The 16,476-nt window shown below is 38.8% G+C and overlaps 1 protein-coding gene across 1 annotated transcript in view; it reads left to right on the top strand.

The window, feature by feature from the left end:
• The first annotated feature begins 2,010 nt into the window (after positions 1 to 2,010).
• Positions 2,011 to 16,476, top strand: part of LOC127440671 (sodium channel protein type 4 subunit alpha-like) — an 86,742-nt gene continuing 72,276 nt past the window's right edge. Inside the window, exons 1-6 of the mRNA XM_051697404.1 lie at positions 2,011 to 2,277; positions 4,449 to 4,567; positions 6,986 to 7,075; positions 9,713 to 9,841; positions 11,830 to 11,921; positions 15,252 to 15,494. Coding sequence (XP_051553364.1) covers positions 2,011 to 2,277; positions 4,449 to 4,567; positions 6,986 to 7,075; positions 9,713 to 9,841; positions 11,830 to 11,921; positions 15,252 to 15,494 — 940 coding nt within the window. The remainder of the gene's footprint in view (positions 2,278 to 4,448; positions 4,568 to 6,985; positions 7,076 to 9,712; positions 9,842 to 11,829; positions 11,922 to 15,251; positions 15,495 to 16,476) is intronic.

The following is a 16,476-nucleotide window of genomic DNA, read 5'->3' as shown; positions in this document are numbered from 1 at the left end:
GTTCTCACTCTCTGTTTCAGTCTTCTGATTTATTTATTTTTTTTGCAAGAATAGTATCGTGTATAAGAATGATGTAAATGACCTCAAACATCTCTGCTCAGGAGGTGCTTTGAGTTCAGTTCTCTTTATTTCCACAGAGCAGTTCGTTGTGAGTGCAACTCTGCAGGGTCGCTTATATATAGCCGATACATCTGTGATTAAATAAAAAAATAATAAAAAAACACATTCACCTCAAACCATAATTTGATATTTCAGTGATGATTATCATCATTATAATTATTATGTTTACATTTAGAATTGTTTTTAGATCTTAATATGTATTAGTAATTTTCCGCCCGTTGTCATAGATGGATACTTGCCTTACGGTAAATGGAAAGGTGGTTATATATGTTTTTTTTTTTACCACTTCGTTATTTTAATTGCTTTTTCATTTCGTTTGAAGTGCAATTCTAGGTGCTGAAGGCATAGGTGGTCACACAAAATATTGATTTAGCTTTTTTATGTTTACTGGACTTTGTATAATGTTAATTGATAAAAGAAAACTATTTATGGCAATATGTTTGAGGACATCCTCACTATGCAACATATTTCACAAGTGCCTAAAACTTTTTTACAGTACTGTATATAATGTATATACAATATAATATATGCAATTTTAAGAAATCATATTTTTGACAGAATACAATTTGAACACTTTTAAAAACCTAAAATATGAACAAAATGATGAAAAATGAATGTTAAATAAAATCTGTAAAATGTATATTTTCGTAATGTACCAAGTTAGAATGTCCCCTTGTATAACAGCATTAGCTGAGACAGAATTTCTTTCTTATGTAAGCAAAATGGACATTATAACTGAAATATGTCCACATGAATCAGAATCAAATCGACAGCTTGTGAATCGGAATCAAAACGATATCAATACTCAGCCTTGAAAAAAACACACTTAACAGTTTGTACTACAGAGGAAAGAAATGAAGACACTTTCAAACTGAACAAATTCTAGATACTTATATCACAACCAATAGATGATTGGAAAACACTCAAAAAATAATTTCAAGATTTAAGCATTTCAATTTCATAACAAAATTCCATCAAACTGAATTGAGTAATCTTTAATCAAATTAAATAAAAAAACAAAATATTTAAGTTTTATTAATTTAATTTTGTAAAAAATTACACAATTCAATGTGATCGAATTTTGTTATTAAATTGAAACGTGTAAATCTTAAAAATGTAAAAAAAACAAAACAATTTGCACTGGCTGCGAATGGTTGCTCACGTTAATTTCAAGGCATTGATGCTTGCTTACAGAACAACCACTGGCTCTGCACCCCCCTACCTACACTCACTACTTCAGTTCTACGTTCCCTCCAGAAGTTTACGTTCTTTGGGCAAACGACGCCTTGTAGTGCCATCTCAAAGAAGCAAAACAATCACTGTCCAGGACTTTCACTTCAACTGTTCTCGCTTGTGGAATGACCTGCCAAACTCCACCTGAGCAGCTGGTTCTCTAACATCCTTCAAAATGTATCTAAAGACACAGCTCTTCCATGAGCACTTGTACTAATCACTTTAGTCTTCTTAAAATAAATAAATAAATAAATCTCTTGCCCTCCTTGATATTGGTACTACTCTAAACAATTCTGAAACTTGTATTACAGCACTTGTGTTACTACTGCCTCCCTAGGATGATTAGCTTCTGTTATTTTCCTCATTTGTATGTCACTTTGGATAAAAAGCATCTGCTAAATGAATAAATGTAAAATGAATTTGAGAGGTACAGAGTAATGTGCCCTTGAGTAATGCAATTAACTGTAGGTTACTCCAAAGGGACTCTCTCAGCAGTCATTGTGCTTTAAATTGTATGGATGAAAAGTTATGCACTGTGTATTCAATAGGGTTGATCATTTCTTCAAAATAAAGTGACTTTTGTTTTGTACTCTTTGACTTATGCCGCCTCCGTCCAGCTCTGAGTAACTTCTAGCACAGGACGATCAGGATGAAAAGATGGCGACCGTGCTCTTACCAGCGGGTCCTGATGGCTTGCGGCCGTTCACTCGAGAGTCTCTGGCAGCCATCGAGCAAAGGATCAGCGAAGAGAGGACGAAGAACGCAAAGGATTATCAGGCGGACCCTGGAAATACAGAGGAGCCCAAACCCCGTGCTGACCTCGAGGCCGGGAAGCTGCTGCCTCGTATCTTTGGCGACATCCCAACAGGATTGGTTGGAGTCCCGCTTGAGGACATCGACCCATTCTACTTCAAAAATCAGAGGGTGAGTTAGTCTATATTAGCTTAAAATTGGCCATTAAGACATTTTAAGAAGCCAACTTTTTGAAGTCATGGACCCTCAGATATGACGATACCTTCGAAATTGACTGCCTTTCAAGAATATAAAGACAATTATACTCTAAGTTTTCTTGTATAAAGACCCATTTATACTGTGTGAGAAAATTAGTAAGTATGATATTAGGCAACATGCTTTTTTTTCTTTTTTGTTTTCTAAATTAAATAATTACCTTACATACTGGCATTGTACTAAAATATATGATTATGTAAATATACTATGGACATTATTTACTTTGTATTAAGTTGACAGCATATCTTTTTTCTGCCCATTATTAGAGGAATGTAACATGTATCAACCTGAAGAGAAGAAAAACATTTTAAATTCAATTAATATATATTTTTAGAATTTTGAAATCAGAATGGGTCAAATGTGCAAAATGTTTTACATTTTTGTTTCTCTGAAATTGTCCGCGGACCCCCAACAGCCCCCAGACCCCAGTTTGAAAACCCTTGTTTTAGTTTTTAAGGAGGGATGAATCTTGTTGCTTATACTTAAAATTTTAAGGCAGTACAGTCACTTATTTTTTAAGTTGTGTCAACATAAGAGTTAAAGTTGTTTTAACAGCGCATAAAGTTGACTTAAACCAGTATAACCAGAATGAGCTGGTAACACTTTACAATAAGGTTCCATTTGTTAACATTAGTTAACAACATTAGTTAACATGAACTAACAATACTTTCACAGCATTTATTAATCTTGGTTGATGTTAATTTCAACATATATATATATATATATATATATATATATATATATATATATATATATATATATATATATAAAAATAAAATAAAAAAATTATTAAAAGTTGTATTTGTTAACATTAGTTAATGCACTATGAAGTAACATGAACTAACAATGAACAATTGCATTTTAATTAACTAACATTAAAGATTAATAAATGCTGTAAAATATACAGTATGTAAATATTGTGTTCATTGTTTGTTCATGATACCAAACGCATAAACTAATGTAAACAAATGGAACCTTATTGTAAAGTGTTACCAATCAGCTAAATATGCTTTAAAGTAAACTTGCCCTTCTCAGTTCAGTCAACTTCATTCTAATTAAATTCAAACTGAATAAGTTCAATTACCTGTATTATTATTTATTTTTAATAACAACAGAAGTAATTAGGGCCATCCATATTAGAGTTCAAATAAACTGTCATTTGATGGTAAATAAACAGTTGATAATCAGATGCCAGTGTCTGATCCCTCTATCATATTCAGACTAAAGCTTCCTCAACACTTTACATGCAAATCACAATGATGGTAAGAATCATCAAACACATTGAGTTAAACAATGCACTTTCAATTATTGCAACATGTCAAATAACTGAAAATGATAAAAAAAAAAAAAAATAATAAATAAAAAAAAAAGGAACAGCATAAATAAAAGCAGCAAACAGTAAAAAAAAATGAAGGTAAGACAGTAAAACTGCAATTTACCTAATTTATTCATGCTGCACTGCATGCGGGGAATCTGAATAGGCTGAATATGCGATGTGAGTTGTTCTCTTTACTCACTGTATATGTTTGATTTCAGCTGAATAGTTTTTCTAAATTCAATAACTTATCACAAGTTAAGCCAACAAAAACTCGGATGATTGCATTATAATGCGTCAAATGGAACTTCATGTTTTTAGCAAATATGGGCCTTTTTATTCTTTTTTGTTAGTCACTTTGGATAAAAGCGAGTGCAAAAAGATTAAAGATGTACATCTAATAGAAGCCTTTATTTTGGTCACACATTATACATACATTTTTTTTTTTTTTTTTTTTTTTGCATATATACAGTGAAATGTATTTGTTTCCACATATCCCAGCTAAGCTGGGGTCAGAGTGCAGGGTCAGCCATGATATGGCACCCCTGGAGCAGATAGGGTCAAGGGCCTTGCTCAAGGGCCTAACAGTGGCATCTTGGCAGTGCTGGGGCTTGGACCCCTGACCTTATGGTCAGTAACCCAGTGCCTTAACTGCTGAGCTGCAGCAGCCCCCATCTTTAATGTAAACAAGCCTACCACTACTGCTTTAATGAGTATTGTAGAACGTGAGCTGCTGAATACTGACAGTGTGTCTCTCTTATCTCTGTTGCAGACCTTTATAGTACTAAACAAGGGAAAAGCCATCTTCCGCTTCAGTGCCACATCTGCGCTGTATATATTTAGTCCTTTTCACTGCATTCGAAGAATCTCCATTCGAATTCTAGTCCATTCATATCCTTTCACATCTTCTTAGGAGAACATTGTCTATGTGTGAATGTTTACTTGCTTACATATGTGAGAAATGCAAAGGAGAGAAAATTATGACATTCTGTGTGTTTACAACTGTTTTCGATTCGTGTGTCATAGCTTACGCAGACATTAGTCCTTAAGACCACAATTTTATCTATAAACACAGCTGCACTTCTCCTGTTTTCATTTGTGAGGCATTTAATAATCATATAAATTCAGTTCTTAAAAAGTGCCATTCTGAAAGGTGTCGTATACAAGCAAACCTACAATGTGTCATTGGGTTTCTCTTATCAGTGGTGCTCGCAAAGGCTTCAAATGTTCTTTAGAAAATGTAAAAAATAGTTTGAAGTGGTATGCAATTCTGTTTCCCATATGGCCTTTGAAACATTGAAAATCTAATCACAATGCATCAAAAGCAAAAATGTCATCAAATGAGGAATCTAAAATATCTACCATTTCCTCTTCATCGTAATTCTATTAGTCTCATTTTTGAAACAGCTTGGTAATGTTCTTCCCTGCATAGCATCGGCAAACAAATCCTCTGATATTCCTCTTCTAATTCCCCAAATGAAATAAGAGGAAAGTGATTTGGCATCACGTGACAGCTGCATGCACAGATGTTTGAATGTCCCTGCTCGGTCATGATGCATGCAGGTGTCCAGTGTTTGTACTGTCACACCTAACAGGATGGGAGCCTTTTAGTGTTTCAGCGATTACAGCCCTTACAGTTCAGTAAGAAATGAATGTTTCAACACAATTCAATGTGTGAAATCCCAGAATAGCTACTGTCAACATCCTTTACCAGAATAAACATTGGGGTCATCCTACAATTGCGTTGTCAGTGTATATATATATATATATATATATATATATATATATATATATATATATATATATATATATATATTTGTGGTTGATGAATGAGTCATACATTAATAAAAATAATAAGTATGCTTATTAGTTAATTTACCATACAGTATTAACCTCATTTTACACAGTCACACTTATTGTTATGAATATTATTTGAATATTAATTATATGAATACATTTATCTATTTTAAGTATTTATGTCACCATAACATCACTGACATTAAAAATAATGACAATTGTTTTAATATTAATGAATAATAGTGTAATCAAATTTAAACTTAAACACATTCTGAGTTAATATTGATCATATTTTGCAAAACAAAAATGTTTTTTTATTATTTAAAACTTTTTCTCCACCAGCTAATTTGAGAGGAGTGAAATGTTTATTTTCAAGCTTTAAGTAATTTACAACATCAAATTATATGACAAGTGTATTATATGATAATTTAAAGTATTCCTGTTACCTTTTAAGGGCCATTTAGACTGAACACGTTCTTGCGATTAAAAACTTAGATGCAGCGCAATTAATGGAACAGAACACAGGTGTCTCGAGAAATGTTTCTAAAAGTTGCCATTTTTTAAAACTTGATGCAGCGTCACAAAATCGTGGCGCTCCTCCACGTGATGCTGAAAAAACAGCGAGACGCATGCGTGACGGTCAAAGATGTCTCCCAAAAGCATGTTTAAATAGAGGCACAATTAAAGAACAGTGCAGATGTATTCAAAAACATGTTCGGTGTGAATGGCCCCTTAGAAAGTACAATTTCTTATACATAAGTTCCTATATGGGAGTATTCCAAATACTTTCATGACTTCTTGCTTTATTTATAAATGAGTGATCATTTGCCATCGCAATTGTACAATTATTATCAGTTCAGTTTAGGCCAGTGATATCTTGTGCTGTCCCCAAATGCCACAGAATCTAAAAATCCCCCTAATGAGTCCAGGTTACAGCTCTATTAAAATCTCAAAATCTCTTGAAAATAGAGTAAGGAACAGCTGCTTGCATCTTTGTGGGTCTAAAATCCTTCCATATTTGCCAGTTAGAATGAACTGAAATAAGATCACGTCCTGTTCTTGAGACTGTATTTGGACAGCAAGTTCACCAAAAGACTGTTAAAAGCAATTGCATACACCTTAGCAAATCTCCAAAATACTGTGTAGTTATTCTGGCTACATCTCATATCTTGTTGTAGTGGCCACAGTGAAATGGTTTCAGTAACTTTGATTATGCTTTAGAGGTCAACCCATGGTTGGCATCAGATATTTATAGTTCTCCAGTTGATCTCAAGATACATGGGTTAGGTTAGAAGGTGATCTCTGTGGTCAAATAGAGCCTTTTCAACAGTGATTTATAGTTGTATTTTGTACTAAAAACTACAGTAAGTGCAGACAGAATTTGCTGACTTCTTATCCAACAGATCTGAGAGTGCTACAAGTAGAAACCATTATCAAAATAGCCAAATTCTAACCTAGCTCTAACCCAAACCTACTAATATTATTTACTGTATTGCCTTAACTGTCCTTCACCTTGTTTAGCTTGTTCATCATGTGCACAATTTTGACAAACTGCTGCTTCATGGCGATGCCGGATCCTCCACTGTGGACCAAGTACCTTGAGTGAGCAACATCTATATTCTCTTTTCAATATTTCAGACCCCAAAATGAAAATTCTCTCATCATTTACTCACCCTCATGCCATCGCAAATGTGTATGACTTTCTTTGTTCTGCAGAACACAAATGAAGATTTTTGGTAGAATATCTCAGCTCTGTAGGTCCACACAGTGCAAGTGAACCAGAACTTTGAATCTCCAAAAATCGCATAAAGTCAGCATAGAAGTAATCCATAAAAGACTCCAGTGGTTAAATCCAAATCTTCAGAAGCAATATGATAGGTGCGGGTGAAAAACAGATCAACATTTAAGTTGATTAAGTCCTTTTTTACTGCAAATCTTAACTTTCACATTCTTCTGTTTTGTGTTTTGGAAATTCTCCTCCTTCGTGCATATCGCAACCTATTGGTCGGGCCTGCTCAAAGGTGGAGATTTATAGTAAAAAAGCACTTAAATATTAATCACTTCAGAAGACATGGATTTTACGCCTTTATGTGCTTTTTGAAGATTCAAAGTTCTGGCCATTATTCACTTGCACTGTATGGACCTACAGAGCTGATCTATTCTGCTATAAATCTTCGTCTGTGTTCTGCAGAAGAAAGAAAGTCATACACATCTGGGATATCATGAGGGTGAGTAAATGATGAGAGAATTACAATTTTTGGGTGAACTGTCCCTTTAAAGGTGATGTGTGTAATTTTGTCACAGAATCACAGAATATTGTAATACACTAAAAAAATATATAGTTTAGACTATTTTTAATAGTTATGCATTAAAAATTTTTTTTAACAAAATTCCATCAAATTAAATTGTATAATTTTTAACTAAATACATTTATTAATTTTTTTTGTTTTTGTTTTTGTTTTTTTGTTAAAGATTACTTGATTCAATTTGATGGAATTTTGTTATAAAACTGAAATGCTTAAATTTTTTATTTTTATTTTTTATTTTGGGTGTATGCAGAGACAAGCCATTGGTAGGTTTATCTACTCAAATAGTCTAAACACTGTTGCTCTGTTTGAGCATCCCAAACAGCCCATCACAGTAAGATTGACTCAACCAATGGCGTTAGTTTGGGGTGGGACTATATGTTTGTTTGACCAGTAATTATTTTTGCAATTCTGTTAGGTGAAAGTAGTGGCACAGAAATTCCACACTTTACTTTTGACATACAAAGTGTCTTATTTATCATTTTTATAATTTAATATGTCTCTTTTAATTCTGCTATCACAATGGCATATTTTTGTCTGTATAGATATATTTATTAATAGCTAAAGGTCAACATGGAGATTGTGTGCAAACCCATACAGCAGCTGATTGCACAAGGATAGACTGTTAACATTCATTAGAAAGACACACAATCATTGATTAGTGCTTTAAAATGTGTATTGAAATCCTAAAAAGACCTTTCATCTTAATTTAATGCTTTGCTAGAGTCCTGATAACTGCGGTGGTAAGAACTGCATTTCAATAAGCCTGTTGTCACCACACTGCCTGCAACATCTGAAATGTCACATTCCCATAATGTCCCTTCCTGTTGTGTTTAGAAGAGCTATAACATTACAGCACACTCCCACAGGAGCGTGACATTGTCAAATTTAAGATAAAGCTGTATCGCGCTGGTTTTCCAGCGTCTAAGCCCTGGCCTAGATTTTAACAGATGACCAGAGGTTGCATATTCACTGATTATGCTTCTGGATATCCTAATACAAAGCCATGATGACCTAGCTCTCATGAAACATCATATGCATGCATGGAATTGATCTTAAATAGAATGAATCAGTGCATGCAGCATGCTGATGTGTTAACAGACCGCCAAATGCAACTAAAAGAAGTCAGAGAGGGAATTTTTGTGCATGCTTTTTTAAAATCCCACCCAAGGGTGTTATATTCAAATAAATGGTGTTATTTTTATGTTTTGCTAGTCTTCACTAATTCATCCATGACATGGTCTTAATACAGGGTGGCCCAGGGTCCAAAATTAACGTAGAACTGCAACATAATTTTAATTCATATTTAAATCGAATTCGAATTCAAATCAAACACTCTTAAAAAAAAAAAGAAGCAATTTTTGTGCCTGTATATTTTACTGTACACTACCGGATGATATAATGTAAATACCATCTTGGAACTAAAAAATCTGCTTTGGTCTTTTTAATGTAGGGTACGACAGGGCTAAAAGCACCAATTGAAGAAAATATGCTTTGGTCCCAAAGTGTATCAGGATTGAAAAAAATTAATAAATGTCTTTTTATTGCCTTTTGATGGAGCAACAGAAATTGTGTGAAGAAAATATATAACAGAAGATTGTTTTGAATAAAATAAGGAAAAAAAAAACTTTGGGTGAAATATGAGGTACAAAATCACAATGCGTCTTTTGTTGTAACAGATGGAATTTCATAGAAAGACACAGAGACAGACGAATTTGCATAGGTATTAGTTAAATCATCCCATTGTCATAGAGACTAAAATGTATTTTGCATAACTTTAAAAAATAAATTTAAAAATATAGTTTCATGGCCTGTAAGAATTATTGGCATCACTGGTGAGAGGAAAAGTTCATTTTGGATCCTTGGCTGGACAGTAACACAAATCAGCTCGAACAGTCATGTGCAGTTAAAATTTTCTCTTGTTCTCCTGTAGATATACATTTACTGGCATTTACACATTTGAATCATTGATTAAGATCTTGGCCAGAGGATTCTGCATAGAGCCCTTCACATTCCTCAGAGACCCATGGAACTGGCTAGATTTCAGTGTCATCGTGATGGCGTGAGTATGAGCTTTTTGTCATGACAACTGCAGTGCTACCAAACATGTTAATGGAGAAGGAAAAGGCAGATCACTCTGTATTTTGAAATCAAACATTTTACCAGAGTTGGAGTCTTGATCTGATGGTCTTAGTCCTAAGACCTTTCGAGGTCAATAGTTCATTAAAATGGACAGCCTAAACTTGGGGTTAAGTCTTGGTCTGAATCTTGGCCTTGAGGGAGTCTAGTCTTCGTCTGCTTCGGGTCTTAGGGGGTCTGGTAGTGGTCTGATGTCACAGCAGGTTCCTAACATCTCCATTTGTGTTCTACGGAAGAAAGAAATTCATAAGGGTTTGGAACCGCATGAAAATGATCACAGGAGCTGTCCGTGGTGCTGAAACACAGACCAAGGAGAGGTCTCGAGTTTACTGGGAGGAGGTCACTAGGAAGAAAGAGAGGGAGAGTAAGAGAAAACAAAGAGAAAATGAAGCGATGCAGGTATCCATAGAGGGATTTGTCAGGGGACCTAATTATCCAGCATTACAGCTCAACCAAATCAGTTTATTTACCTGAAATGAGAGAGAAAGGTAGGACCTTATTTTAAAGGGATAGTTCACCCAAAATTTAATTCTCTCATTGTTTACTCACCCTCATGATATCCCAGGTGTGTATGATTTTCTTTCTTCAGCAGGACACATCTGAAGAAAAATAGAAAAATATCTTAGCTCAGTAGGTCCTTAAAATTCATGTGGATGGTGATCAGACATTTGAAGCTCCAAAAATCACAGACAGTCAGCATAAACATCATCCATACGACTCCAGCGGTTAAATTAATATCTTCTAAAGTGACATGACTGCTTTTGGTGTGAAAAAGATCAATATTTAAGTACTTTTTAACTATAACCCATTTTTTCCGGTAAGCTTCATGTGGTCTCTCGTGTGACATATTCGGATTGGGATGTTAAGGATGTAATCTCATATTCTAATCTCGGTTGAGACATCCAGGATGAGCACATAAATGCACCATTGTGAGTAAAGAAACAGATAAATACAGATCTAAACCAAAACCAACAAAGCTTCTGTACAGCGTTCTTCCTTCTCACTTGTAAACAGCGCTGTCGCAAGAAAAACATTCCAACGTGCATACTACTGCTGACCGAAAGCGATACTTTATTTTTAAAAAGTAATTAAATATTGATATTTTTTGCTCCAAAAGTGAAAAAGAGTCCAAAACAAGCAACTAGATTTTCATCCGCCTAGAACAGTAGTCCACTGCAAAAACTAAAAAAAAAAAACAACTTTACAGCTCAAATAAAGTATTCTCAATTTTAAATAATTCACAAGAGCTTTATACAATTATAAGCTTCACATTTCTGCCTTTAAACCATCAAAAAACTGGCCCCATTATAGTGTTTCACTGTAACTTATATTTCTTTTTTTTTTTTTTTTTTTTTTTCAGAAAAGGAGGGAAAAGTCCAAATACATTTTTGTGGTAATCAACATTATGACACAAATGCTGTCGATTGAGCTTAACTGACCCCGGAATATTCCTTTAAGGAAGCGTAATTTTGTAAAATACATAGATTTTATTTTGCTGTTCTATTGCATTACTCTCAATAAGATGATGCTCTGCTACTAATTGGATGAGTAAATTATGGCAGAATGTTCATTATTGTGGAAAGTGCTCTGGAGAGATAGGGGCAATCTTTAATGTTGTGTTGTCATGCGGTCTGGTGTTCAGGTGCTTGTTGTACCTTGGAGTAATAGTGGGAGAGTCAAGTTCCAAAAAGTACAAAAATGCACCAAAATTAAAAAAGTACCATAATTGCAGTTCATATGACTTGTGCATTATATTCAAAGTCTTCTGAAGTTTTATGTAAGGAACAAACCAAAATTTAATAAGTTATTCACTGAAAATCTGAACCAACTCTTTGAATTACAAAATCACAGTCTGATTAAGAAATGTTCATTGGTTCCACTCTTGTCTCTCATTTGGTTTTCTCTTTGCAGGTATGTGACAGAGTTTGTGGATCTCGGCAACGTATCAGCATTAAGGACATTTAGAGTTCTACGTGCTCTAAAAACAATATCAGTGATCCCAGGTGAGAGAAATGTTCAGCCTTACAAACCATTATAATTTCATGGCAATAATACAGCAGATCCATTGACAGTGAAAGGTGAAGTGTGTCATTTCTGCAACACTTGCGGCACTAAATGGAATTGCAAAACTAGTGATTGTCCGACTAATGAAAGAAGGGAGCAGTGTTCAGGAAAACGTCTTGGTTACTTTCGTAACCTCCGTTCCCTGATGGAGGGAACGAGACGTTGTGTCGATGTAGTGACATTAGGGGTCACTCTTGGGAACCCCAAACACCTCTGATCTTTGAGAAAAGGCCAATGGGAATTGGCAAGTGGAATTTGCATGCCACTCCCCTGGACATACGGGTATAAAAGGAGCTGGCTCGCAACCACTCATTTAGGTTTTGTGCTGAGGAGCCGAGACAAGGTCCCTGCTGTTTCAGCGGGTAGTTCAGTGTTGTGGTAGGAGGGACACAACGTCTCATTCCATACACCCGGCCAGTTGTCCCGCAAACTTACCTGTTCGTACCTGACAACACATGGGATGAACCTGGCTCAACCCGGAGATTGTAGAACCTCGCAAATCTGTTGGGTGTTCCCAGCCCGCTGCTCTGCAGATGTCTGCTAAAGAGGCACCATTGGTCAGAGCCCAGGAGGCCGCCACACTCCTAGTAGAGTGTGCTCATAGCCCCACGGGGGGCGGCACATCCTGGGCGTGATATGCCAAAGTGATGGCGTCAATGACCCAGTGGGCGATCCTCTGTTTGGAGACAGCACTCTCTTTCCGCTGTCCTCCAAAGCAGTCAAAGAGCTGCTCAGAGCGTCTAAAGCTCTGCTTGCGATCCAAATAGATGCGTAAAGCATGCACCGGACACAGTGACGACAAGACTGGGTCTGCCTCCTCCTGGGGCAGTGCTTGCAGGTTCACCACCTGATCCCTAAACAGGGTTGTGGGAACCTTGGGCACATAGCCCGGTCGGGGTCTCAGGACCACATGAGAGTTTTTCGGACCAAACTCCAGGCACGTTTCACTGACAGAGATTGCCTGCAGGTCCCCTACCCTCTTGATGGATGTGAGAGACCACCTTTAGCTCAACTGACTCCAGGGGCTCAAACAGTGCTCCCCATAGGCCCCATAGAACCATGGAGAGATCCCATGAGGAAATGAGGCATGGTCTGGGAGGATTCAACCTCCTTGTACCTCTAAGGAACCTGATGATCAGGTTGTGCTTACCAAAATACTTACCGTCAACTGCATTGTGGTGCTCCACCATAGCGGCCACATACTACCTCAAGGTGGGGGGAACAGCTGCCCCACCAGCCTCTCCTGCAGGAAGGAAAGCACCGACCCGACTGCGCATCTCTGAGGGTCTTCACATTGGGAAGAACACCCCTTAGCGAACAGACACCACTGCAAGGCATATAGGGGCCTCGTAGAGGGAGCCCACCCTGAGTGATCGTGTCTACCACCACGGGTGGTAGGCCATTTAGGTCTTCCACGTCCCGTCCAAGGGCCAGACATGAACATTCCAGAGGTCTGGTCACGGGTGCCAGATGGTGACCATCCCTGAGAGAGGATAACCCTCCTCAGGGGAATTCGCCAGGGAGGGGCTGTCGCGAGGAGTGTAAGGTCCGAGACCCAAGTCTGGGTGGGCCAGTAGGGTGCCACTAGGATGACCTGCTCCTCGTCCTCCCTGACCTTGCACAGGGTCTGTGAAAGTAGGCTCACTGGGGGGAATGCATACTAGCGTGGCCCCCAGGGCCAGCTGTGTGCCAGCGCATCTGTGCCAAGGGAAGCCTCGGTCAGGGCGTACCTGAGCGAGCAGTGGGAGGATTCCCGGGAAGCGAACAAGCTTACCTGTGCTTGACCGAATCGACTCCAAACCAGCTGGACCACCTGGGGGTGGAGTCTCCACTCCCCCCTGAGCATGACCTGTCATGCGCTGTCGAGGTCATGCGGGATGTGAGTGGCTCCAGAGGAGGAGGCGGCAGGCGAGTTGCGACATGCGACGTGAGCGCAAGCCGCCTTGGTGGACATCGCCTGCCCGAGAGCAGAGGAGCTCAGCGATCGGGTCCGGGCAGTAAAAGGTGCCCACCACGACTTTGTGAGCTACTGATGCACCTCAGGGGCGGGGCGCGGCTATGAACGGCGCTCCGCGCCCAGAAACCAATCATCAAGCCGCGAGGGTTCAGGGCGGGCCAGAGGGGTCCACTCCAGCCCGACGCTCACAGCCGCCCGGGCAAGCATGGCCATCATCTCTGCGTCGGCCTGCGACGGGGTGACCGCATTCGAAGGTTGGAGCCCCATCGAGTCCTTGGCATCAGACTGAACCAGCCCACTCTCCGATGCTGCAATCAAGAGCTCATCCGCTTCTCGAGCCCCGAATGAGATTGCGAACTCACCCTGAGACAAGCCGGCGATCTCATCGCAGAACTTGACTGGGGCAAACAAGAGTGCTGGGGAATGGGAGGTCCATGGGGGGTTACCCGGCGAGCAGCTCCCATTCGAATCCCCAAATCGTTCCCAGTGCTAACCGACGCAGCTTCAAACCCGTAGGTAAAAGGACCAAGGTGGGGAACCGCTGGGGTGGCTTTCCCTCTGAGGAAGGAAAGCCATGACCGCAACGTTGCCATGGTCATGTTCTCACAGTGAGAACATGACCCGTCCATGAACGGAAAGACATCTTTAAAAAGACACTCTCTGTGAGTGCCACTCTTTTGGAAGGAAAATATACTCTTTCAGAGGAAGAATATACTCTTTTAGTCTGCTGAAGCACCCAGGGGTGTTCTCTGCACTCCACCGGTGCAAGAAGGTGAGAAGCCGCTGTAATGCGCCATAAATCCAACAGCTTTTGTAGAGGTAAATGGATCGACGGAGGAATTCAGCTCGCTGAAATACAACCACTCGGCTCCGAAGAGAAAATCTGAATGAATGGTTGCGAGCCAGCTCCTTTTATACCCGTATGTCCGGGGGAATGGCATGCAAATTCCACTCACCAATTCCCACTGGCCTTTTCTCAAAGATCAGAGGTGTTTGGGGCTCCCAAGAGTGACCACTAGTGTCACTACATTAACACAACATCGATTGAGTGACAGATAGGGAACTGTTTGAAACAGTCACCACTTTTGCAATTCTGTTTGATGACACTATAGTGGCACAGAAATTATGCAATTACATATTACAAACTGGGATTGAAGGAAGTATTTTAACATTGAAAATGTGACACACATCATCTTTAAAAGTGTTTTATGTGGATTGATTCTGATAGGTTCTACGTGCTTTACATGTTTACACTAATCATTATCTGTCTTTAGCTGATCATATTTGTTTTCTCTCTGTGTTTTGTCTGTAGGTCTAAAGACGATTGTCGGTGCTCTCATCCAGTCGGTTAGAAAGCTAGCAGATGTGATGATCCTTACTGTATTCTGTCTCAGTGTCTTTGCTCTGATTGGTCTACAGCTCTTCATGGGTGTCTTACGACAGAAGTGTGTCCGTAGCCCTGCCCACTGTGTTAACTCCACCTACCCTGGCAATGGAAGCTTCATTTGTAACAACAGGACCTGGCTTTCTGTGAAGGACTTCTTAACGAATGAAGGTTCGACCAGTTTATAGAGGATATCATGCATAATATACGATGCAAACATTAAGGAAAACTGTAAACGTTGACGTCACTTTATAGGTTTATGATTGTGGCATGGGGGGCGTGGTCATGTGTCAGTCTGCGGGAGAGGGAGAGCGGTAAGGCTCGTCACCTGGCTCATAATTATTTCTAACACCTGTCTCTCATTATAGTGATGGCGGAGGGAGGCTTAAATGGCACGCCGAAGCATCAGAGGGGGAGAGAGTGTTTGCCAAGCAGGGCAGCCCCGTACTCAGAGAGAGAGAGAGATTGTTTATGTTTAGAGTGCTTTCAGTTATTAGAGTTCCTATTCCAGTCAATAAAAAGTCTGACCTTGAATCTGCTTCATCGTCTCCTCCAAAGCCGGGTTCTCGGCACCACTGTAACAAGCTCTTAGTTTGGGGCAATGGAGGAGTCAGGAGACAATGAAGCAGGTTCAAGGTCAGACTTTTTATTGTCCTTTTGCACTGTACACACAATCGATGGTATCCGTCAATAACAAAGGAATTGGAACTCTAATAACTGAAAGCACTCTAAACATAAACAAACACAATATCTCGCTCTCTCTCTCTCTGAGTACGGGTTTTCATGCTTGGCGAACACTCTCTCCCCGTCTGATGCTTCGGCGTGCCTTTTAAGCCTCCCTCCGCCATCACTATAATGAGAGGCAGGTGTTAGAAATAATTATGAGCCAGGTGATGAGCCTTACCGATCTCCCTCTCCCGCAGACTGACACATGACCATGCCCCCCATGCTACGATGATATTTAAAGGAATATATTCAAGGTACAATACAAGTTAAGCTCATTTGACAGATTTAGTGGCATAATGTTGATTACCACAAAAAATTATTTAGATTTGTCCCTCCTTTTCTTAAAAAAAGCAAAAATCTGGGTTACAGTGAGGCACTTACAATGGAAGTAAATGGGGCCAATCCATAAACATTAAAATACTCACTG

Source organism: Myxocyprinus asiaticus, chromosome 5 (genome assembly GCF_019703515.2).
Source record: "Myxocyprinus asiaticus isolate MX2 ecotype Aquarium Trade chromosome 5, UBuf_Myxa_2, whole genome shotgun sequence".
Taxonomy (NCBI): Eukaryota; Metazoa; Chordata; class Actinopteri; order Cypriniformes; family Catostomidae; genus Myxocyprinus; species Myxocyprinus asiaticus.
The sequence above is the reverse complement of the archived record's forward strand: the minus strand, read 5'-3'. Positions and strand labels throughout refer to the sequence as shown.